The 22820-nt window shown below is 44.0% G+C and overlaps 1 protein-coding gene across 1 annotated transcript; it reads left to right on the top strand.

Moving 5' to 3' along the window:
* The first annotated feature begins 469 nt into the window (after positions 1 to 469).
* LOC111895830 (K(+) efflux antiporter 4-like) lies at positions 470 to 1065 on the top strand. The gene is made up of 3 exons (XM_052765135.1): positions 470 to 606; positions 749 to 809; positions 898 to 1065. The coding sequence occupies exons 1-3, from the start codon at positions 470 to 472 to the stop codon at positions 976 to 978; spliced, it is 279 nt and encodes a 92-aa protein (XP_052621095.1). The 3' UTR covers positions 979 to 1065.
* The last annotated feature ends 21755 nt before the right edge of the window (positions 1066 to 22820 follow it).

The raw sequence follows: 22820 nt of genomic DNA on the forward strand, positions 1-22820 counted from the left end.
CCCTTCCGTGTTAACAGTGATGGAAAAACACTCTACCCCAACCACTATGCATGGAACAATGGTAACAAAAATTCCTTTAATTACTATGTCCCATTCACATCACTTATAATCTTAGTCCCTGTCTTGCAGGTGCATGCCTAACCCTATAAAACCTTTGCTTTTGAGGTACTAACTGTTTTCTCCTGGAATTTTTTTTGCCTGAGATTTTTTGCTGCCAGCTATCCCTTCGGGACCACTCTTATGTATTATGTTAAAAGCACCAATTCAGAAATTTGCTGATTATGTAAGTCAGCTTTCCTCTTCCTTTTTGCTTTTTATTATTTATGCACCCTTATGCCACAAATCTCTTTATTTATCATACTAAATATGCAACCATCCCTTATTTTACTCCTAACTTGTTGTATAATTCATTCATGTCAGCTGCATATATGTTGCATAAAATAAATTGGTAAAAGTAGACATGTGAATTATGCATCTGTTATCTCAAATCTTACATTTATTTTTATTTCTGTTATTGTTTTTTCCATCTTTTAGGTGTTGGTGTCAAGCTTGTTGGCAATACAGTGTGGAGTACCCTCTTTCATCAATTCTTAATAGTGATGTCACGTGAGAAATCATTTTTCTTTTTGTTAAACAAGTCTTTATTATCATGTATTAGGTCATACCATGGGTAAAAACAGCCTTGCCCCTGGTTCCGGGGTTGTCGCAAAATACTTGACTTTTTAACTTTGTTTGTGGTTTCATTTAGTAATAATCCTTCTGAGGGGGTGTTTGTTGGGCTGCTTCTTTCAATGTCATTAACAACAGTGGTAAGTAAAATCTTACTACTATGAACCTCTTCTGCTTAAACCTACCTTATTGACCTGTAGCTGATTAAACATTAAATTAATTATGCAGGTTTTGAAGTTTTTGATGGAAAAGAATAGTGTTAATGCTCTTCATAGAAAAGTATGTTGGTATTTTAGGAAATTTGGCTAATAATTTAGTTAATTATATAAAAAATGTTGAAATCTTACATTTGTCTACTATTGGAATGATTATTTTTAGTATTACATTTGTCTACTATTCGAATGATTATTTGTATAACATTAACTTTTGTGCAATGCATTGTATTATTTGTATATGGTATTTTATTTTCCATTATGTGACATAAAATGCAAATTTAATATGAAAATAAGTAAATCCATAAATAATTTTTTTTTTATTTAAAATTACGATACGCAAAAATGTGTGTCATCTTCATTTATGACATGGCCTTTCTTGACAGGGGCTTTCTTGATACGCATTGTGTGTCATTAACACGCGCGTCGTAAGGTTATGACACGCGAATGCGTGTCGTCTTCCTTTATGACAGGGCCTTCCTTGATACGCATTGCGTGTTGTAACCGCGCGTCGCAAATGCGTGTCGTAAATGCGCGTCATAAATGCGCGTCGTCTATCTTTATGACATGGCCTTCCTTGACATGCATTTGCGCGTCGTCTGAGCCATTTACGACGCGCAATGAGCGTCGTAAAAGGCCTTTTTTCTTGTAGTGAGTATGTGAAATCTCTCTCAAATATCTCTTTGTATGAGAAATCTCTCCAAGTATGTCAAATCTCTCCCAAATCTCTCTAAGTATGTGGCATCTCTCTCAAATCTCTCTCAACTTTCTATAATCAATCGGGGCATCCCGACCCTCGAATTTGGCGAAAACAGCCCAAAAACGGAAGTCTACGCGAAAAACGGACTTATGGAGCCGAAACCCCTCTTAGGACCCGAAAGTCCTCTTAGGACCCGAAAGCCCTCTTAGGAACCTAACCCTTCTGAGCCGAAGGCTGCTGAATCGAACCCGAAAGGTCCTCTCGGGCCCGAACCTCGCATGCCTCACCCGAACCCGAACCTTCGGTCCATTTCGGGTCAAGGTTCCCTCGGTCTAGTTCGCTTCTGACTTGCTTCGGACCGAGCCTTCGGACTGACCCCTCGCCCTTCGCTTCTCGCTTCTGGTTCGCACCTTTCGCTTCCGACTCGGCACCAGCAAGGACCGAACCTCGGCCTAGGACCGAGAGGTCTCGCTGGGAATGCTTTTCTTCCCGGTTTTCGACTAAATTTGCGTTTTAGGCCCGTTTTTAATTGTTTTAACATGGGATTTTCACCAAAAACTTTATTTTAACATATAAGGACCCATAATTATTAAATTATCACATTTTTAAAGATAAAACCTTATCCAAAAGAGTGGGTGAAGTACAAAGGTGGAGTGTTGACTTTCCTTTAAGTTATGACACAAGCAACCACTCCCATACCCATTCCATGTCACTATTCACCACCAGCCCATCCCTAGTCACTTCATGAGTCATTTCTCATTATTTTCAGCCACTCCCACGTCCTTAGGAATGGAACATCCACCCTCTCTCCTCACACTTCATTCATTCTCTTATTTTTCCACCAAGAGCCACACTCCAAACTCTCTCATCTTTCTCTCTCAAATTCCAGAACTTCAAGGCATACTCCAAGACTTTTCTCCTTCATTTAGTAAGTATCATCATCTTTCTTATGATTATTACACATCCTCCTACTCAAGATCATAGATTGCTTACACAAACATCATCACCTTCTTGCTAGATCTTCGAATCTTCAAGTGATTCTTCAAGTGTTCTCGAGTTGAACACTTCTTCTCTCCATCATCCACCTTATGAAATCACTCAAGGTGAGTTCATACCCCTACATTTTTATGTTTTCTCAAGTTTTTAGGGGGGAATACAAGTTAAAACACCAAGAACATAACTAAACTTTTCTAACAACCTTCATCAGAAAAGTTCAATTCCATTCACGGACTGTTTTGGACAACTTAAATATTTTAGTTTTCCAAACTGTTTTAGGTGCAAGTAGTTCCACTTCTTAGCTTTAAAATGAATACTTGCACATCTCCACACGATTTTTCTATAATTTATGGTGATTTTTACAAAACATCCTGTCTTTTCAAACACAAATCCGGACCAGTCTGGGAATATGAGTATTTTAATACAAGTTAAAGGCTTCCAAAAATCATGATAAAAATTATGAGTAAACTAGACTCATTTTAGGAACTCTCAGAATTTACGGATCTAGTTTTCGACTTCGTATGATTTTTCTAAAACAGTGCAGAAAGGTTAAGAATTAGTTAACAGCTTCTAACTTTCAAAACACTTTGTAACATGTTGAGCAAAGTGTTAAACATTTGATAACTTCATATATTACATGTATTTCTTGTTATGATATATTCATATAATAGGAAATTACTTACTGAATTTATAAGAATCCTCCATTATAATCATTAGTACAAAACAAAGCAAGTTAAACATAGCTATATTGTACTATACTTTTGGACTTATATAGAAAGGGTTCTTGTACACCACAAATAAACATACTAAACTATAATGGGTATAGTTAGGTTGCATATACATTTCAAACATATTGACAAACTATAATAGGTATAGTTTATGATCATTTACATTATATAAGGTTTTCACATGAATGGGGTACATTCCAAAGTACCGGGTTTTCATATAAGGGGGTACATTCCAAAGTACCGGATTTTTATACAAAAAGGGTACAGATACAAAGTACCGGGTTTTATACAAAAAGGGGTACAGATACAAAGTACCGGGTTTTATACAAAAAAGGGTACATATACAAAGTACCGGGTTTTTATACAAAAAGGGGTACAGATACAATGTACCGGGTTTTATACAAAAAAGGGTACAGATACAAAGTACCGGGTTTTATACAAAAAGGGGTACAGATACAAAGTACTGGGTTTTAGACAAAAATGGGTACAGATACAAAGTACCGGGTTTTATACAAAAAGGGGTACAGATACAAAGTACCGGGTTCACATAAAATAGTTATTATGATATTAAAACTATATTTCGTCTAGAATTGTTAGAATTCAACTATAATCGTTGAGCGTATATGCTTGAGTCATATAAGAATTTGGTCTTGATTGGCTTAGAATTGGTGGGGCCCGCCTCATCTCCTGTTCCTCGTTGGGTTGTGGACCTAGGGCAGACCCACTATATTCAACGTTTTATCTAACTTAAATCTTATATAACTTATATACGTTGGACGATTATAGGGGAAATCTACGGGTCATTCTAGGGTTCATTAACACATCATATAGGAATATTCTGTTCACACTTAACTAAGAAAATATTGGATTTTCTGGAAATCAAACTCTATCGATTTTACAAGGAAAACGGTTTCTACCTCAAACAAAACTCTTATGAACTCACCAACTTAATTGTTGACACTTTTTCAAAACTACTTGTATTCTCAGGAAATCAGTGAAACAGGAAAAACTACAGCGCCTTGAGGATGGGACGTTAAACCGTCAACAATTTACTTTTGTCATCATAATGTAATTGATTTTGAAACATGTAAACATATACTTTGGTGTAACTTTTTCAATTATATTTATGATGGTTGTATTTACTTTGAGCACTATTATACTCGTTGTTGTGATACTGTACATGAAGTCCTCCACCCCCGGACGTTTCCGCCATCCTTGGTTTGGGGGTGTGACATCGGTTCTTCCCAAAAGTATGTTATAGGGATATGGTGCTTGTACTACTACAAGTTTCGTAAATATGGTTTTCCGAATGTTACCTCGATAGTCTTCCAATATGAAGGTAGCAAGATCTTCCCTCTAGGCCACATGGACTTGCCTGCAAACCCTAACACTATAGTCGTGGTAGGCTTGACATGCAACATCCCAAGTTCGGAAGCAAGAAGTTGAAAGGTGTTAAGTGAAAATAGAGGAAGGGACTCGGCGAGTAGGTCTCTTGACTCGTCAAGTCGAAGCGGGTGCCTGGCAGGGGGTTAAGTGGCGTGACTCACCGAGTCGGCGGCTGGACTCGACGAGTCAGTGTTGGACTAGGAAAACCCTAATCTTCGAGGTTGCACCTTATTTAAAGGACTCAATGTCCTCCCCTCAGACCCCTTAGCCCCCTTTGAGGTCCAGAAACCCTAAATCCGTGAGTGAGAGCCATTGGAAGCAAATTGGAGCATTGTTAAGTGTTTTTTGAAGAGATCTTGAAGATCAAGAAGCTTGGATCAAGGAGATTTGTGGAGATTCAGATTACTTTTCAGTAGGAGGTCGTTTTGGAGGTAATGAATCGTTATCCTTGGCTTTATCCTTTCTAGATCCATTATTCATGGAAGTTTAGGGTTTGTTTGGAGATGATATGTTAAGATCTTGGTGCATAAGTTAGATCTGGAGTTGAAACTCCAGATCTGAGCTCTATTTGCATCAAAGATGCAGAAAGCCCTGTTAGTTGCTATGCAAAAGCCATTCCCCATGAGTTAAGTTCCTTTCTAGCTTGGTTTTTGATAGTATGGGACATGAAGCACGTAAAGGTAGCAACTTTATGTTGTTAATGGACTCTAAAGACCCAGATCTAGTGTTTGGAGTGAAGGAGTGGATCTGTGACTCAAGATTTTGAGAATGCACGTACGGACTCGGCGAGTCTGGGAGAAGACTCGGCGAGTCAGTCTAAGGATCAGACTTTGAGTCGTGTAGTAACTCGGCGAGTCGCATGGGTGACTCGGCGAGTTGGAAGAACAACTCGGCGAGTCTGTTGAAGATTGCCTTGGACTCGGCGAGTCAGGTCGCAGAACCCCAAGCTCTTTTGGTTAAAGCCTTGGATTAAGTGAGTCGGTTGGCGACTCAGTGAGTCGGACAGGATGGGACTCAGAGACGTTGGACTCGGCGACTCTTGGGGTGACTCGGCGAGTTAAGTTGTGTTATGAGAGTTTCCTAGGTATGGGAACTCGACGAGTCGATGGGGTGACTCAGCGAGTAGAGTCAACCAGGAAGGTTGAACTTTCATTAAGGACTTTGACTTTGACCAAGAGTTGACCAGTTTGACTTCCAGGGGTATTTTGGTAATATTGGTATTTATGGAATTGGTTTTGTAGTAGTGCTCAGTGGCAGCGATCGTATCGGTGGTCAGAGCAGCTTGGTCTTATCTTTTCAGTCGGAAGTTGTGAGGTAAGTTATCCTCACTATATCGACAGGGTCTACGACACCAAGGCCAGCCATTTATCGGATGGAAATCCGAGTATTGTTGTTATGTTATGGTTTTGCTAGACTTGCATCCTGGTATTTAGGATGGTATTATGATAGTGACCTGGTTTACGTCGGTACCCCGGTATATAGGGTAATGTTATGCTAGTGACCGGTTAGGTCGGAATCCAGGTTAGGATGTTGATATGCTATGTGATATGTTAGACTGTTTGTGTGGTTAAGGATTTGGTTATGTGATTAATTATTTTATGTGCACATGGTTGTTTGACGGGGTTGGGTTGAGATGGGTCCTGCTTTGTGCTGTAGGCCAACATACCCAGGGCGGACCGGATATCCCGAAGGCCCAGCGAGCGGTCCGGATAGGCTGAAGGCCCCAAGAGGGCGAACCAGACGTGTCGAGGCTCGGATAGTGGACCAGGCCGACTGAAGGCCCGGTGTGTCAGAGAGTGGACTAGGGGTGTCGAACGGGTAAAATTTTTGGGTTTTAGGTAGAACGGGTCGGGTAGAACGGGTATTTCCTTAAGAAAATAATACCCGATACCCGACCTATATTGTAATTCAGGTTTTCGGGTTTCGGGTATTCGGGTTTGAGGTTGAGTCGGGTAATTATCGGGTATACCCGAAAAAATTTTAAACAACACTTATTGATAATTTTTTATTTTTTTATTTTTTTATTTTTACATGTTGGTTGGTTTAATAAAGAATTGGGTAGGAAAATACTTCATACAATTAACAAGTACATATATAATAACAATACAAATCATTATAATATGTTATGTACTTTTTTAATTCCATTCCGTGCGATAGTGAGAAATTGAGAATTGCGATGACGGTTCAGGACTTCAGCTTTAGCGTCGTATTCCCTTTGCAAGTTTGCGTCAATTGTCGAGCCGTCGTTCATAAGAAAGAAATGAAGGGTTTTGTTTTATTTGAAGTGTGCGTACATGACTGCATTGTATATTTGGTATTATTTAAAAAATGAATTCGGTTATTCGGGTATACCCGAAAATAAATATTCATACCTAAAACCCGACCTATATTATTATCGGGTTAACCTATTACCCGAATGTTCATACCTGTTACCCGTTCTACCCGACCCATTCTACCCAAATTCGGAACGGGTCGGGTGGGTAGAACAGGTTTCAGGTTTTTTCGACAGGCCTAGAGTGGACCAGGTGGATTGAAGGCCCGGTGCGGGCGAACCAATCACACTGTAGACTCAATGTACATGGCTAGATTCGAATGGTGGACCAGGTGGACTGAAGGCCCGTTGCAAGCGGACCAGTCACACAGTAGACCCGATGTGCATGGTTGTTTTGTATTGTGATATGATATGAGCATGCTTATATGTGGTTGGTATTTTGGGGGTAAATCACTAAGCTTTCGGGCTTACAGTTGTGGTTTATTGTTTCAGGTGCTTCAGGAGATCGTGGCAAGGCGAAGGCGTGATCGTTCCGCTCCTCATGTTTTATGATCTATGTGATATGGTTCTGGGGAAATACTCTGATGTTTAAACTATTTTGAAAACAAATGTATGAACTTAACGGTTTTGAATGAATTAAAATGTTTTAATTTGGCTCAAATTTTATGGTCGTTACAAGTTGGTATCAGAGCCTTGGTTTGAGTGAATTGGAGGAACATTCTTGTGAATCCAGTCTCAAATCATGGAGGGATTTTCAAAAGGTTTTCGAAATAAGTAAAGGAGGGTGTGGAGCGTACGATAAGCCAAAGCCAGTAAGTTGACCCCAAAATACCATACAGTTTATTTGAGTATGTTATATGTTAGAACAGCATGCTAGTACTAGGCTAGGGATCTTTAGGGATTGCATGATATAATTGCCTGATTACATGATGCCTGCTAGCCTAGGGTTCTCTTATGGGTGGGTCGCGAGAGGTTGGAAGGCCAGTTATGAGATATGTAGTGTTCCTCTAGGAGTGAGGATGGAGTGTTCGTTTCGTATATGGTATTGTTAGGGTGTTGTGGTGATACTTGATACAAATATGGGTAGGTATGGAAGGTAGTATGGGCCCGTACTACTAAAAGCACAAGACCCATACGCATATCAAGGAAGTCACAATCCCTAGGGTTTGGTTGAGAGCTAGTTCTCGGGGGTAGTTATGAGGGATACCTAATGTTCTCATGGTGTATTTTCAGTATGGCGATTATGAGACGTTTCAAGGCAGGATCCGGTTTAGGATCGGGAGCAGGAGAGGGTGGTCATGATGGGCCAGTACCACCCGAGGTCATTGGTCAGATGAGTACGAATTAGTTGGATGCCAGGATTCGCGATTTCCTGCATGATAAGGTTGCTGCTATGTTCCGGGCTGAGATGCCGGAGATGTTTGGGTCGATCAAGACCGCCATGGTTGAGTACTTTGATAAGCGCTATGCAGCTCTTATGGAGGCGGATGTCGTGGCAGCTATAGCGGCTGTAGCAGCGGCAGGGGGAGGAGCCGGCCGAGATTTTCAGTATCGGGACTTCGATAATACGAAGCCCCCTACTTTAGATGGATTTCAGGATCCGATCGTTGCTATGAGATGGTTGTCAGACATGGAGAGTTGTTTCTTCACGTGTTCATGCCCTGCGGATCAAAGGGTGAGGTGTGCTTTGAACCTTTTGAGGCTCGGGGCGAAGGATTGGTGGAGGTTGACCACGGGATCTTATTCTGATGTGTAGCGAGCTGCGGTTTCATGGGATCAATTCCAGGAGATGTTCAGTACTCGTTATGTTCTGCAAGTTGAGAGAGAGAGAGAGAGAGAGAGAGAGAGGTTGGCTCAGGAGTTTCTGGAGCTGAAGCAAGATTCAGAGTCGGTGATGGAGATCACCAGGATGTTCACTGTGAGGGCGATGTTTTGCCCGGAGTTTACTTCAGAGCAGGCTCAGATGTCCCGATATCTGAGTATGCTTAAGAGGGACATCAGGCAGTTTATATCCACATAGAGGTGTGGTACTTTGTTAGAGCTAGAGGAGGCCGCCAGCCGGCGGAAGTTAGAGATGGAGTTGCAGTTACGAGAGCAGAGGCAGTCCCCGGTGCAGTCACAGCCGGCGCCAAAACGGTCCAAAACCGTTGATTATAGGGTTGGAGATCAGAGCAGCCACACTTATGAGAAGTGTGGGAAGGGTCATGCCGGAGTTTGTAGGTCCGGTGGTGCGTGTCGCAAGTGTGGGAGAGAGGGGCATTATGCGATGGATTGCCGTCAGTTGGTCCCGGCTCGGGATATGAGGATCTGTTATCATTGTAATCAGGTTGGACACTTGAGGGTCAACTGTCCACAGCTTGTTGCAAGACCGATGTAGGCTCCAGCACTGGCCACATTGACGATTGTGGGTGGAGGTCAGGGAGGAGCGGAGCCTCCGAGGGCTCAAGGACGCGCCTTCCAACTTACAGCAGAGGAGGTTAGGGCAGAGCCAGATGCAGCTATGGGTATGTTTCCATTTGATATCTTGTTATCTTGTTGATTATGTTGTATTGTAAATATGTTCGCCTTTTTCGCATGATTCATGGTATGATTGAGGATCTTAGTAGTTAGGGGTTCTAGTCGGTTAGCATCCAAGAGGATAGGTGATCGGAAGATAGGATATATGATCTCTTGCTAGGAATAGCAACTGCGGTGCGAGAAGTGTTCAGTTGGGATTCGAATATCCTTGGAGTTCGGGATGTGCAATGTCGGGAGAGTGTTCTGTGGAGATTACTCAACCCGGAGGGATTTAGTTCCTGGAGAAGGGGAACTTTATCAGGTAAGGTCGATCGAGTTATGCCGGTTTGTCAGCGAAAGTTAGTGGTTGGTACACTAAGTGGGGAGAATTGGAAAATTCTCCGGTAAAAACAGCAAGTATTTAGGGTTGGTTAGCTTATAAGATTTATCAGTGTTGTTAGCCGAGAGTGTGGCATGTTTGGAGCAAGTGATAGACAAGTGGGGTAGGGAACAGACCATGGTTTCAGGAAAGGTGGTTGGTTGATGCGAGGCCTGGGTTTAGGCCATGGAAAGGATTTCGGGATTGGAACTGGAGTTCGGAACCCCTAGAGGGCTAGAACAGACTACATGGGAGAGATTCCCGGAAAGAATGGTTCAGGAGGACGTAAGACAATTTTGAGCGGTCCGGATAGACTGAAGGCCAGAAGGCATACCAATCAGGCCGAAGGCTCGGGGAACGGTCCAGACAGGCTGAAGGCCCAAGAGGGCAGTCCATACATGCTGAAGGTTCTGAGAGTGGTCCAGATAGGCTGAAGGCCTGGTAAGGCGGTCCAGTCATGCTGAAGACTCTGTATGTGTTAGTGGATCTGTATGCGAAGAATAGGGATTATGTCGCCATGAGATGGTAATCGATATGGTCGGGCCCCAAGTATTGATCATGATGATGGATTTGGCTGGAGGTCGTGGTCCTGGTTAGTTGTGTGATCGAATTCAGGGTATATGGGAGTTCGAGAATAGTAGTTGCTCTACATGGATAGTGTAGAGTGGAGTATAGCTCAGTGGCACCTATAGGTGCGGTAAAGGTTGTTAAGTAGGCTTGTTGGAAAGGAAAGGTATGTAACTCCGGAAGGAGTGTGGGTCCTCTGAAAGGAAGACAGTAGAGTAAATGGATGATCGAAAGTGCTTCAGTTATTGGTAGTAAGCACTGGATTTTGTTCCAGATGTGTGGAAGCATATACGGGTTGGATGCCCGTTGAGATTATGGAACGGTTAGCACTGACGCGGGGTCAGTGGAAATCGGAAGTGATGCACGGGTGGATCCTTGGATCCTGAATTATGGTGGTGATCATGAGCTATGTGTGTAGTGGTGTTTCATCCTAGGGATGGCTGAACCATCGCAGACATGCATGGTTTTCCAGCCCGAGGCTGATTGGTCCAGGTATGATGTGTATGAACGTTATAGTTGGGTGTTCAGGAGGGTTACTCAGAAGCTGTGAAATGTTCCATCATCTCAGAGCAGTAGGGGATTTGATCCAGGAAGGAAACAGGATGAGTTTCCATTGGTGCAAGATAATAGAAGTGGGGCCAGTGTCACACCCCAAAACCAAGAATGGCGGAAACGTTCTGGGGCGAAGGACGTCATGTACAGTATCACAACAATGTAAAGTAGTAGACAAGCAACAACATCATCCATTGCATTAATAATAGAATTATTATACAAGTGTGTTCTGTCAAATTTTGATAAATACTAAAGCATAAATCAAAATGAGAGATGGGTCTTGAGCGAGCTCCATCTTCTCTAAACCTTGCATCAGTACCTGTCTATAGATGACCTGAGGATACAAGTAATTTTCAAAGCGAGTATTAGCTTTGAAGCTAGTGAGATCATAAGTATTTTAGTGTCTTAGTTTGTATGTAAGAAATTGTTTGTAAATGAACTGTAAGTATGGAAAAATGTAGATGAACTGTAAGTATAAAAATGTTTGTAAAACAACTGTAAACGTTTGAAAAAAAACCCTAGAAATCCCTATGATTCCTACTTTATATAAAGGTGTCTTCTACCAAGACCTAACTGTTCTCAATGTAGTCTTCTACCAAGACTTAAATGTTCTAAATGTTCGTTTCTTGTAAAAGTGTGTAATTTTCCCAAGTGTAACTATCATTTACAAAAATATAATTTTTACATTTAATGTTTAAGTGAAATGATCACTAAAATATGAAAAGGGGAAATTAATGTAGTACTGTAGTGTTGTATTATAGGAACTACTATTGTACTAACTACCTTAAACCGGATTTATATTAAGGCATCAAGTGATTAATTGCACCATACTATTGACTGGTAACAACGACATACGAATGGTCGTAAAACGGAATGACGTTTGGCATCCACAGACCTGCAGATCCGGCTGTAGCTAGCAGCAAGGTGTAGGATAGTCAATCCAATATAGATCTATACGCAAACTCACGCTCTCCCTCTAAGAGAATTCTGGCTACAACTCGGTCAATGACATTTAAGGCATGCTCCGATACAGTGGATCACAATTGTTAACGTATTCATGTATATGTAATGTAATGTTACTTGTTCTAGTATCGTTGTATATGTTCTCTTCCTAGTATAGTTGTATATGTTCTCCTTCTAGTATAGTTGTATCTGTTCTCTTTCTAGTATAGTTGTATATGTTCTTCCTCTAGCATAGTTGTATATGTTCTTCTCCTAGTATAGTTGTATATGTACTCATAGTAATGTAATGTATATGTTCTCATAGAAATGTGTAACAGCCCGGATTTCCAGGTATCTTTTATGCTTATATTTTTGGAGTTTTGTGAGGGGACTCGGCGAGTTGGAGCTCAAACTTGCCGAGTAGGATCGCGGTTCAGGACGCGGGTTCGCGCCTGGACTCGGCGAGTCCTCGCTGTTTAATGAAACCCTAATTTCCCGGTCCTAAGCCCTATTTAAAGGACCTTATGGCCCTTCATTGCGGCTACCTTGATCTTGAGAGCACCAAAGCAGTTGAGGGTTCTTGTGAGTGAGATAAGAGGCCATTGTTCACCAAATTTGTGTGTATTTGCAAGAAAGGAAGAGGAAATTCAAGCTAGAAGAGTTGGGGAGCTTGGATCTACTTTCATTTCATCAGAGGAGGCTTCTTGAGGTATCATTCAGAGCTTATTTCTGTATTTTTGTTGATATGGTCAAATCTAGGGTTTCTTCATGCCTTATTTGCTTTGTAATTGAAGTGTGAGAGGTCCAATGGGGATATGGTGCTTAGATCTGGACCTTAGTAGGTCCAGAGAGTCCCTAATGTCATGCTTTATGTCCTTCCTTTTGGGTTGGAGACTAGGGTTGCCATCTTAGAGGTCATTTCTCCAAAAAGAGCCTTGTAGGTGTTGCATGGTAACCAAGACATGAACTTTACGTGATGAATGAGCTTAGGAGGGCCAGATCTATGAGTGTATGGAGCGGATCTGACCTCAGAAGCTAGTTTTAGTTGATGCATGGCATGGACTCGCCGAGTCTGAAGAACAGACTCGGCGAGTAGCATGAAGACTGTCCTTAACCACTCAGCGAGTGGTCTTGCCGAGTTATTGGTTGACTCAGTGAGTCAGGGAGAGTTAGAGAGGGTTGACAGATGGACTGAGTCGAGCTGGAACTCGTCGAGTTGTTCTTGAGACTCGGAGAGTTGAGTCGTGGTAGCCCCGCGATTCATGCCAGGTGGAACTTGTCGAGTCAGGGGAGTACTCGACGTGTCAAAAGAGAATCCTAGAGAGTTGGTGAAAACGTTTAGACTCGCCGAGTCACTCTAGTGCACTTGCCGAGTCCGGTCAAAGTTGACTGTTGACCGTTGACCAGAGTTGACCAGTGTTGACTTGATAGGGGTAGTCAACCTTAGTGGTAAAAGTGTTAATTAGAGATATATGATGTTATAGGAGGATTATAGCTCGGAGGATCGAGCACGAGTGATTTCCAGGATTCGCGAGTTATCGAGATATACGAGGTGAGTCTTCTCACTATACTTTACCTTGAGTAGGTAATCAAAGTTATGTGACAGAGTATGTGTATACTATGTGTATGCTATGTGTTGTACTGCATGATGTCTATGTGATTTATGTTGTGCATTCTTATAGAGTTGGAACCGGAAGGTTCCCAGAGTTAGAACCTGAGGGTTCACAGAGTTTGGGTGCACGGACCCACAGAGTTATAGCCTCGAGTGGCTAATATGTGTTATATGTGGTATTTTGGGGAACTCACTAAGCTTTGTGCTTACAGTGTTAGTGTTGTTTGTTTCAGGTACTAGTGATGACCGTAGGAATGCGTCGGCTTGATCTGTACACACGCATGGGATTTTTATATGTGATCTTGGGATTTTGTATGATGTGAAATGGGAGATTTAAACTTGATGTTTTATGAAAATTAAATGAAAAATGTTTTTATATTTTGCGAAAAATTATTTTGAAATTCACGGTGTTACAAGTTGGTATCAGAGCCTTGGTTTGAGGGATTCGAATACACCTTCGGGCGTATTTGAACTCAAACTGAGGATTTGAGAAGTATTTTCAAAAAGAGTAAAAGAATTTTGAAAAATGCAGAGCAGAGTTGTGTGTACGATCAGTCCGCGCCTGAACGGTGATTTCCCAAAATACCCTCATGTTATGTGATATTGTTACTGATATGATGTATTGGCATGCTAGAGTAGGCTAGGTATTCCTATTAGGACTAGAGTGGCCTGATTTGTGATGCCTTAGCCTAGGAAGAGGTGAGCTGCTATGAGATGCTTGAGAGTGAGTAGGTAGCAGCGAGGGGCTTATGAGAGATCTATTAGAGAGTGGTTTTGCATGATAGAGTACTTGGAATTTGGGATCCGAAGAGGAGGACTTAAGGTGTATTCTGATACGGTGTGGACAGTAGTATTGGGCCCGTACTACTGAAAGCACCGGAGCAGTGTACAGCCCAAGTAAGAATCTTTGGAATACCAAGGATCAAGGAGGAATGAGTTGTCGAGTGTGAGTATGCCTGAAGGGGTTCTAATGTTTCGTATGTTGTATTTCAGAGGTAGATCATGGTGAGGACACGTTTGATGCCTGAGAGCAGCAAGACCAGTGATGAGGAGATCCATCGGATCATCCACGAGGAGGTGGCTGCGGCCATCAGGGCAGAGATACCAGAGATGTTCGGGTCTATTAAGACCAAGCTGATTGAGACCTTTGATGAGCGTTATGCCGCTCTTTCAGAGGCTTTTGTTGCAGCGGCCACCGCAGCTATTGCTGCCGCGAAGCCGCAAGGTGGTGATGCGTTGCTGTTTCGGGAGTTCAGCAACACAAAATCACCAGAGTTTGATGGGACCCAGGATCCGGTGGCAGCTATGAGGTGGATTTCTGATATAGAGGGGTGTTTCTTCACTTGCTCATCTCCTGAGCATTTGAAGGTTCGGTTCGCGCTGAACCATCTTCGCTTGGGAGCGAAGGACTGGTGGAAGTTTGTGACGGCGCATTTTACGCCTGTTGAGCTTGCGGCAGTGACCTGGGAGAGGTTCACTGCCATGTTCCGAGATGAGTACGTTCCCCAGGTGGAGAGGGAGCGTTTGGCCCAGGAGTTTCTGACCCTCAAGCAGGGTACTGAGTCAGTTACAACGATTACCAGGATGTTCCATGAGAGGGCGATGTTCTGCCCTGAGCACGTGTCCACTGAGCAGGCACGTATGAGCCAATATTTGAGCATTTTGAGGCGAGACATTCAGGAGTTTGCGGCGAACTCCTCGTACCGGACATTTGCTGAGCTTCAGGCAAATGCCCGGAAGAGGGAGATTGAGCTAGAGACTCAGGCCAGGGAGGAGGCGGAGTCTCAGGGGAGGGATCGGCGACCGGCACAGCCTCAGCCGGCAGCCAAGCGGGCCAAGCCTGCTGATCCCAAACCAGGGAGCCAGAAGGGCCACACTTGTGGGAAGTGTGGCAAGGGTCATGATGGAGTCTGCAGAGCGGGATCTTGCTACAAGTGTGGCAAGGAGGGGCATATGGCCAAGGACTGCCCCAAGGGGTTTGCGGTATGTTTTCAATGCAACCAGACCGGACACCGGAAGGCAGAGTGTCCGCAGTCGCGGGGATTAGCTCAGGGAGCACCTCAGGGATCTGCCCCTGCCGCCATCAGAGCTACAGAGAGTCGGCCAATGAAGGCCGAGGCGCCGAGGGCACGAGGGAGAGCCTTTCAGCTGACCCCGGAAGAGGTCCGCGCAGCGCCCGATGTTGTGGCTGGTATGTATTCTTTCATGTATTTATTTTGATGTTGAGATATTATGCTTATGTTATGTTATGCGTAGGTACTTTTCTTGTGAATTATGTACCTACCTTGGTGTTATTTGACTCGGGTGCGAGTCGGTCTTTTGTATCTTTGGCTTTTAGTCAGCATATCAGTGTTAGCCGTGAGGCGTTGGGTCGGCCTCTGAGAGTTTCCATAGCTGATGAGAGGGTGATATATGCCACGGAGGTTCTCCGAGGTTGCGTAGTCGAGATTTTCGGTGTTGAGTTCCCGATTGATCTGGTTCCTATTGCGATGGGTGATGTTTGTGTCATTGTGGGCATGGACTGGTTGAGCAGATTCGGTGCGGTTATCGACTGCGAGCGTCAGCTGGTGACCATACGAGACCCTAGTGGGGGAGTTCTTTCGGTGTACGGCGAGGGTACACGTTCAGGATCAGCGTTTTGTTCGGCCGCTAGGGCGAGGCAGTGTCTACAGCAGGGCTGTAAGGGTTTTGTGGCGTATGTGATGGATACGCGGGTGGTTTCCGAGAGGCCGAGTTCAGTTGAGGAGGTTCCAGTGGTGCGTGAGTTCCCGGATGTATTTCCCGAGGAGTTGCCGGGTGTGCCTCCTATGAGGCAAGTGGAGTTCAGTATCGATTTGGTTCCGGGGGCCGCGCCTATCGCTAAGGTGCCTTATCGCCTTGCACTTCCAGAGATGCAAGAGTTATCCTCACAGCTTCAGGAGCTGCTGGGGAAGGGGTTTATTCGGCCGAGCAGCTCGCCGTGGGGAGCGCCTATCCTGTTCGTCAAAAAGAAGGATGGTTCACACCGGATGTGTATTGATTACCGGGAGTTGAACAAGCTGACGGTCAAGAACCGTTACCCATTGCCGAGGATCGACGATTTGTTCGATCAGTTGAAGGGAGCATCTTGGTTCTCCAAGATCGATTTGAGGTCTGGATATCATCAGGTGAGGGTGCGGGATGAGGACGTCCAGAAGACAGTGTTTAGGACGCCTTTCGGGCTCACCAATGCCCCGGCAGTGTTCATGGATCTCATGAACCGAGTGTGTAGGCCGATGCTCGATCGGTCGGTGATTGTATTTATCGATGACATTCTGGTATATTCGAAATCTAGAGAGCAGCATGAGGAGCATTTGATAGAGGTTATCGGAGTTCTGAGATCGGAGAGGCTTTATGCCAAATTCTCCAAGTGTGATTTCTGGTTGCGGGAGGTCCAGTTCTTAGGACATCTTGTTAACCAGGAAGGGATATTGGTCGATCCGGCCAAGGTTGAGGCGGTGATGAGTTGGGAGGTGCCGAAGTCACCCTCCGAGATCAGGAGTTTCCTAGGGTTGGCAGGGTATTATCGGTGGTTTATCAGGGATTTCTCTAAGATCGTAGTGCCACTCACCAGATTGACCCGGAAGGGTGTTGCTTTTTCATGGGGCCCCGAGCAGCAGGCCTCCTTTGAGACACTTTGCCAAAGGTTGTGCAAATCCCCGATGTTAGCTCTCCCGGAAGGGATGGAGGACTTTGTGGTATACTGTGATGCATCGATCTTGGGGTTGGGAGTGGTGTTGATGCAGAGAGGGCATGTGATAGCATATGCATCGAGGCAGCTGAAGCCTCATGATACGAGATATCCCACCCATGATCTAGAGTTGGGGGTAGTGGTGTTCGCCCTTAAGATTTGGCGTCACTACCTGTATGGGGTTCGGTGTACGATTTACACGGACCATAAGAGCTTGAAGTATTTGATGGATCAGCCCAACCTAAATATGCGTCAGAGAAGGTGGTTGGATGTGGTCAAGGATTATGATTGTGAGATCCTGTACCACCCAGGCAAGGCTAATGTGGTAGCCGATGCTTTGAGCCGCAGGGCGGAGAGCATCCCACTGCAGGAGGTATGTTTGAGATTGACCGTGATAGCTCCAGTGTTGGACGCCATTCGTGGGGCACAGGCCGAGGCTGTGCGACCAGAAATGCAGAAGAGGGAACGGGTTGTTGGTTTGGTTTCAGAGTTCGTTACCGATGGTCGGGGGCTTATGACATTTCAGGGGCGTATCTGGGTGCCGTTTGTGGGAGGAACGCGTACCATTTTGATGGAGGAGGCTCATCGGTCGAAATTTTTGATCCATCCGGGAGCCACTAAGATGTATTTGGATCTGAGAAAGGAGTATTAGTGGCCCTGTATGAAGAGGGATGTCGCGTGGTTTGTTGAGAGGTGCTTGACCTGCCGTAGGGTTAAGGACGAGCACCAGAGGCCGCATGGTAAGTTGCAGCCATTGGAGGTTCCCGAATGGAAGTGGGAACCGATCACTATGGATTTCATCACCACATTGCCAAGGACTGCCAGGGGATTTGATGCAATTTGGGTGATTGTGGACAGGTTGACGAAGAGCACTCACTTCCTTGCCATCAGTGAGAGTTCTTCAGCAGAGAAATTGGCAGAGGTGTACGTGAGGGAAGTGGTATCTCGGCATGGGGTGCCGATCTCGATTGTTTCAGACGGTGATGTGCGCTTCACTTCCAGATTCTGGAAGAAGTTTCATGAGGAGTTGGGTACTAGACTGCATTTTAGTACCGCATATCATCCCCAGACAGACGGTCAGAGTGAGCGGACGATTCAGACGCTCGAGGACATGCTCCGAGCATGTGTGTTGGATTTCGGGGGTAGCTGGGATGCATATTTGCCCTTGGCAGAGTTTTCCTACAACAACAGCCATCATTCGAGCATTGGTATGCCACCCTTTGAGCTGTTGTATGGGAGGAGGTGTCGGACCCCCATTTGTTGGGGAGAGGTTGGTCAGAGGATGATGGGCAGTACAGAGATCGTGCTTCGGACGACAGAGCAGATTCAGCAGGTCAGACAGAGGTTGTTGATCGCTCAGAGCCGACAGAAGAGTTATGCAGACAGACGCCGGTCCGAGCTTGAGTTTCAGGTTGGCGACCTTGTACTCCTGAAGGTCTCTCCTTGGAAAGGAGTGATTCGATTTAGGAAGAGGGGCAAGTTGGGGCCCCGATATATTGGTCCTTTCCGTGTGACCGCGAGGGTAGGCCGGGTAGCCTATCGTTTGGATTTGCCAGCAGAATTGGGGCAGATTCACGACACTTTTCATGTGTCGCAGCTGAGGAAGTGTATAGCCGACGAGTCGGCAGTGGTTCCAGTAGAGGATATTCAGGTGGATGCAAGCCTGAATTATGCCGAGAGACCAGTGGCCATCAGAGATCGGAAGATCAAGGTTTTGAGGAACAAGGAGGTACCCCTGGTGTTGGCTCAGTGGCAGCATCGAAAGGGATCTGAGATGACCTGGGATTCGGAGCGTGAGATGCGTGAGCAGCATCCGGAGCTATTTGCAGAGCGAGACTTCGAGGGCGAAGTCTAGTTCTAGTGGGGGAGAATTGTAACAGCCCGGATTTCCAGGTATCTTTTATGCTTATATTTTTGGAGTTTTGTGAGGGGACTCGGCGAGTTGGAGCTCAAACTCATCGAGTAGGATCGCGGTTCAGGACGCGGGTTCGCGCCTGGACTCGGCGAGTCCTCGCTGTTTAATGAAACCCTAATTTCCCGGTCCTAAGCCCTATTTAAAAGACCTTATGGCCCTTCATTGCGGCTACCTTGATCTTGAGAGCACCAAAGCAGTTGAGGGTTCTTGTGAGTGAGATAAGAGGCCATTGTTCACCAAATTTGTGTGTATTTGCAAGAAAGGAAGAGGAAAGTCAAGCTAGAAGAGTTGGGGAGCTTGGATCTACTTTCATTTCATCAGAGGAGGCTTCTTGAGGTATCATTCAGAGCTTATTTCCGTATTTTTGTCGATATGGTCAAATCTAGGGTTTCTTCATGCCTTATTTGCTTTGTAATTGAAGTGTGAGAGGTCCAATGGGGATATGGTGCTTAGATCTGGACCTTAGTAGGTCCAGAGAGTCCCTAATGTCATGCTTTATGTCCTTCCTTTTGGGTTGGAGACTAGGGTTGCCATCTTAGAGGTCATTTCTCCAAAAAGAGCCTTGTAGGTGTTGCATGGTAACCAAGACATGAACTTTACGTGATGAATGAGCTTAGGAGGGCCAGATCTATGAGTGTATGGAGCGGATCTGACCTCAGAAGTTAGTTTTAGTTGATGCATGGCATGGACTCGCCGAGTCTGAAGAACAGACTCGGCGAGTAGCATGAAGATTGTCCTTAACCACTCAGCGAGTGGTCTTGCCGAGTTATGGGTTGACTCAGTGAGTCAGGGAGAGTTAGAGAGGGTTGACAGATGGACTGAGTCGAGCTGGAACTCGCCGAGTTGTTCTTGAGACTCGGAGAGTTGAGTCGTGGTGGCCCCGCGATTCATGCCAGGTGGAACTCGTCGAGTCAGGGGAGTACTCGACGTGTCAAAAGAGAATCCTAGAGAGTTGGTGAAAACGTTTAGACTCGCCGAGTCGCTCTAGTACACTCGCCGAGTCCGGTCAAAGTTGACCGTTGACCGTTGACCGGATTTGACCAGTGTTGACTTGATAGGGGTAGTCAACCTTAGTGGTAAAAGTGTTAATTAGAGATATATGATGTTAAAGGAGGATTATAGCTCGGAGGATCGAGCACGAGTGATTTCCAGGATTCGCGGGTTATCGAGATATACGAGGTGATTCTTTTCACTATACTTTACCTTGAGTAGGTAATCAGAGTTATGTGACAGAGTATGTGTATGCTATGTGTTGTACTGCATGATGTCTATGTTATTTGTGCTGTGCATGCTTATAGAGTTGGAACCGGAAGGTTCCCAGAGTTAGAACCTGAGGGTTCACAGAGTTTGGGTGCACGGACCCACAGAGTTATAGCCTCGAGTGGCTAATATGTGTTATATGTGGTATTTTGGGGAACTCACTAAGCTTTGTGCTTACAGTGTTAGTGTTGTTCGTTTCAGGTACTAGTGATGACCGTGGGAAGGCGCCGGCTTGATCTGTACACACGCATGGGATTTTTATATGTGATCTTGGGATTTTGTATGATGTGAAATGGGAGATTTAAACTTGATGTTTTATGAAAATTAAATGAAAAATGTTTTTATATTTTGCGAAAAATTATTTTGAAATTCACGGTGTTACAAAATGTATGTTCTCTCTATCTAGCAAGTATTGACTCATGAATGAACTGACTCATTGTATGATATCGCATTCTAGTAATAGTTCTACTATCTTCCTAAACTACCCATATGGTAGTTTACTAGTAATCTAACTGGTACGTATGGACATGGATGTATACCCTTGCTACCCAAGGGCATGGGATGAACTGGAAGGGCCTTTATGACTATATATGTACATATGTTATATAACTAATATTTAAACGACCTTCGGACGAGTACTCGATATCCCACCAGACCACATCTCAAGCGCGAAAAGGAAATAGGGTGGATAGCCCTCCTAAGTCTTTTAAACATTCCTTATATAACTATACATATAGAGGCATGCAATTTATAATATTAAAAGCATAAAATAAGTTTTGTAAAATCTTAGAACATAATTATTATCTAAGAAAAGATCGACTTGATGTCAATCGATAAAACAGTTTGAAGTGAAAACAGTTTGAAGTAAAACGATTTGGTAATAGCTTGGAGTAAAACGGATCGGAGTAAAATGGTTTGAAAAGGATCATACAATGTGTAATGAACAGTTTAATAAGGATTTTTAAACATATAAAACATTTAAGAAAATCATTTGAAGAACCTGTTTGGTAAAACGGTTAATGTGTAGTAAATCATTTGAATGCTGCATATTAATCACATGTGATTGATATAATAACTAGCATAATTCTACTTATTAATCACATGTGATTGATATAATAACTAGCATGATTCTACTTGTATCCCCCCCCCCCCCCCCCCGTAAAACATTTAAAAGCAGTTTAAAACATTAATTAAGGGGTATGAACTCACCTGCAGTAAGTGATTGGAATTGAACGGACTGTTATCGTAAGGAAGGATCGGACAAGTGCTTGGTGTCAAGTGAAGACTTTAGACACACACAATGATCCTAATTACATATAAAGACATATGTATATAAATAATTAGTGATTAAAACACTAATTATACAAGTATCGCATTTTAATGCGAGGAAAACACTTTTGGTCAAGTGTTAGGAGGCAAATGGGTTGCAACAAAGGAGTGCAAAGCCTCTTATGGGAGTTTATGATCAAATGACCATATGCTTTGGAGTTTATGGCCCAGGGGAGTAAACTCCTGGCCGTAAACTCTCAACAAGGTCTCTAAATGAAGCCTATCATTTATACAACTAGTTTGGTGAATTGTTTCAAGGCATAATCAAGTGTTTGGGCTTCCTATTGACTCCATTGAGGAGTTCACGGCCCTGGGACCATATCCCATGGATTTTACGGCCGTAATCTCCCTTGGGGGAAGGTTTATGGTGCTTTCAAGTCCCTAAATTATCAAGGAATGCATTAAGGCAATTGTCCAAGGCTTTAGGAGGATTTATAGAACCATTTTGGCACCATTTATTGGAGTTCACGGCCCTGGAACATCTTGGGCCGTGAACACCCTTTCCTTGGTGTTTTAATGGTGTTTGCTAGCCCCAAACACACTAGGGTACATGTCTAAATTCAAGCCTAAGCCTTAGGAAGTGTTTGTGGCATCAAAAAACCCCTAACTAGAGTTTTCGGCCCATGAACCATTTGGCCATGTGTTTGCGGCCGTGAACACCCCTAGGTGTTGGTATTTTGATTGTTTTGGGTCTTATACACATCAAGGTAATGTGCTATGCTAGTCTCTTGGTTAAATGAAGGCATTTAGGGCATTTTGGCACTTAAACATGGAGTTCACGGCCCAAGAACCTCCTTGGCCGTGAACTCTCTTTCACCCTAGATTCTTAATTGTTTTGGTGGTCTAAAATGTAATGGTAGTCCCTATGTTGAGTTCTAAGGCTTTGAGGGGAATTGGGACACTTTTGGCCCTTAAAATGGAGTTTACTCCCCAAGTGTTCTTGGGCGGTAAACTCCCAAATCTTGGGGTTTTGGCATGATTTTGATGTTTCTAAACACAATCTAAGCTATATAATATAACTAGATCGAAGTACTCACAATTTGGGATAAAAACCCGAAGATTCGTGAGAGAGAATTTGGCTTTTCTCTAATTGGAA

This window comes from Lactuca sativa, chromosome 6 (genome assembly GCF_002870075.4).
Source record: "Lactuca sativa cultivar Salinas chromosome 6, Lsat_Salinas_v11, whole genome shotgun sequence".
In the NCBI taxonomy this organism is placed as follows: Eukaryota; Viridiplantae; Streptophyta; class Magnoliopsida; order Asterales; family Asteraceae; genus Lactuca; species Lactuca sativa.

What these genes read in the sequence shown, in the direction of transcription:
- LOC111895830 (XM_052765135.1), top strand. Translation starts at nt 470, where the DNA reads ATGCATCTGTTATCTCAAATCTTACATTTATTTTTATTTCTGTTATTG. An exon ending in ATTCTTAATAGTGATGTCAC is followed by an intron (nt 607 to 748) that starts GTGAGAAATCAT and finishes GGTTTCATTTAG; the next exon opens with TAATAATCCTTCTGAGGGGG. An exon ending in CAATGTCATTAACAACAGTG is followed by an intron (nt 810 to 897) that starts GTAAGTAAAATC and finishes TTAATTATGCAG; the next exon opens with GTTTTGAAGTTTTTGATGGA.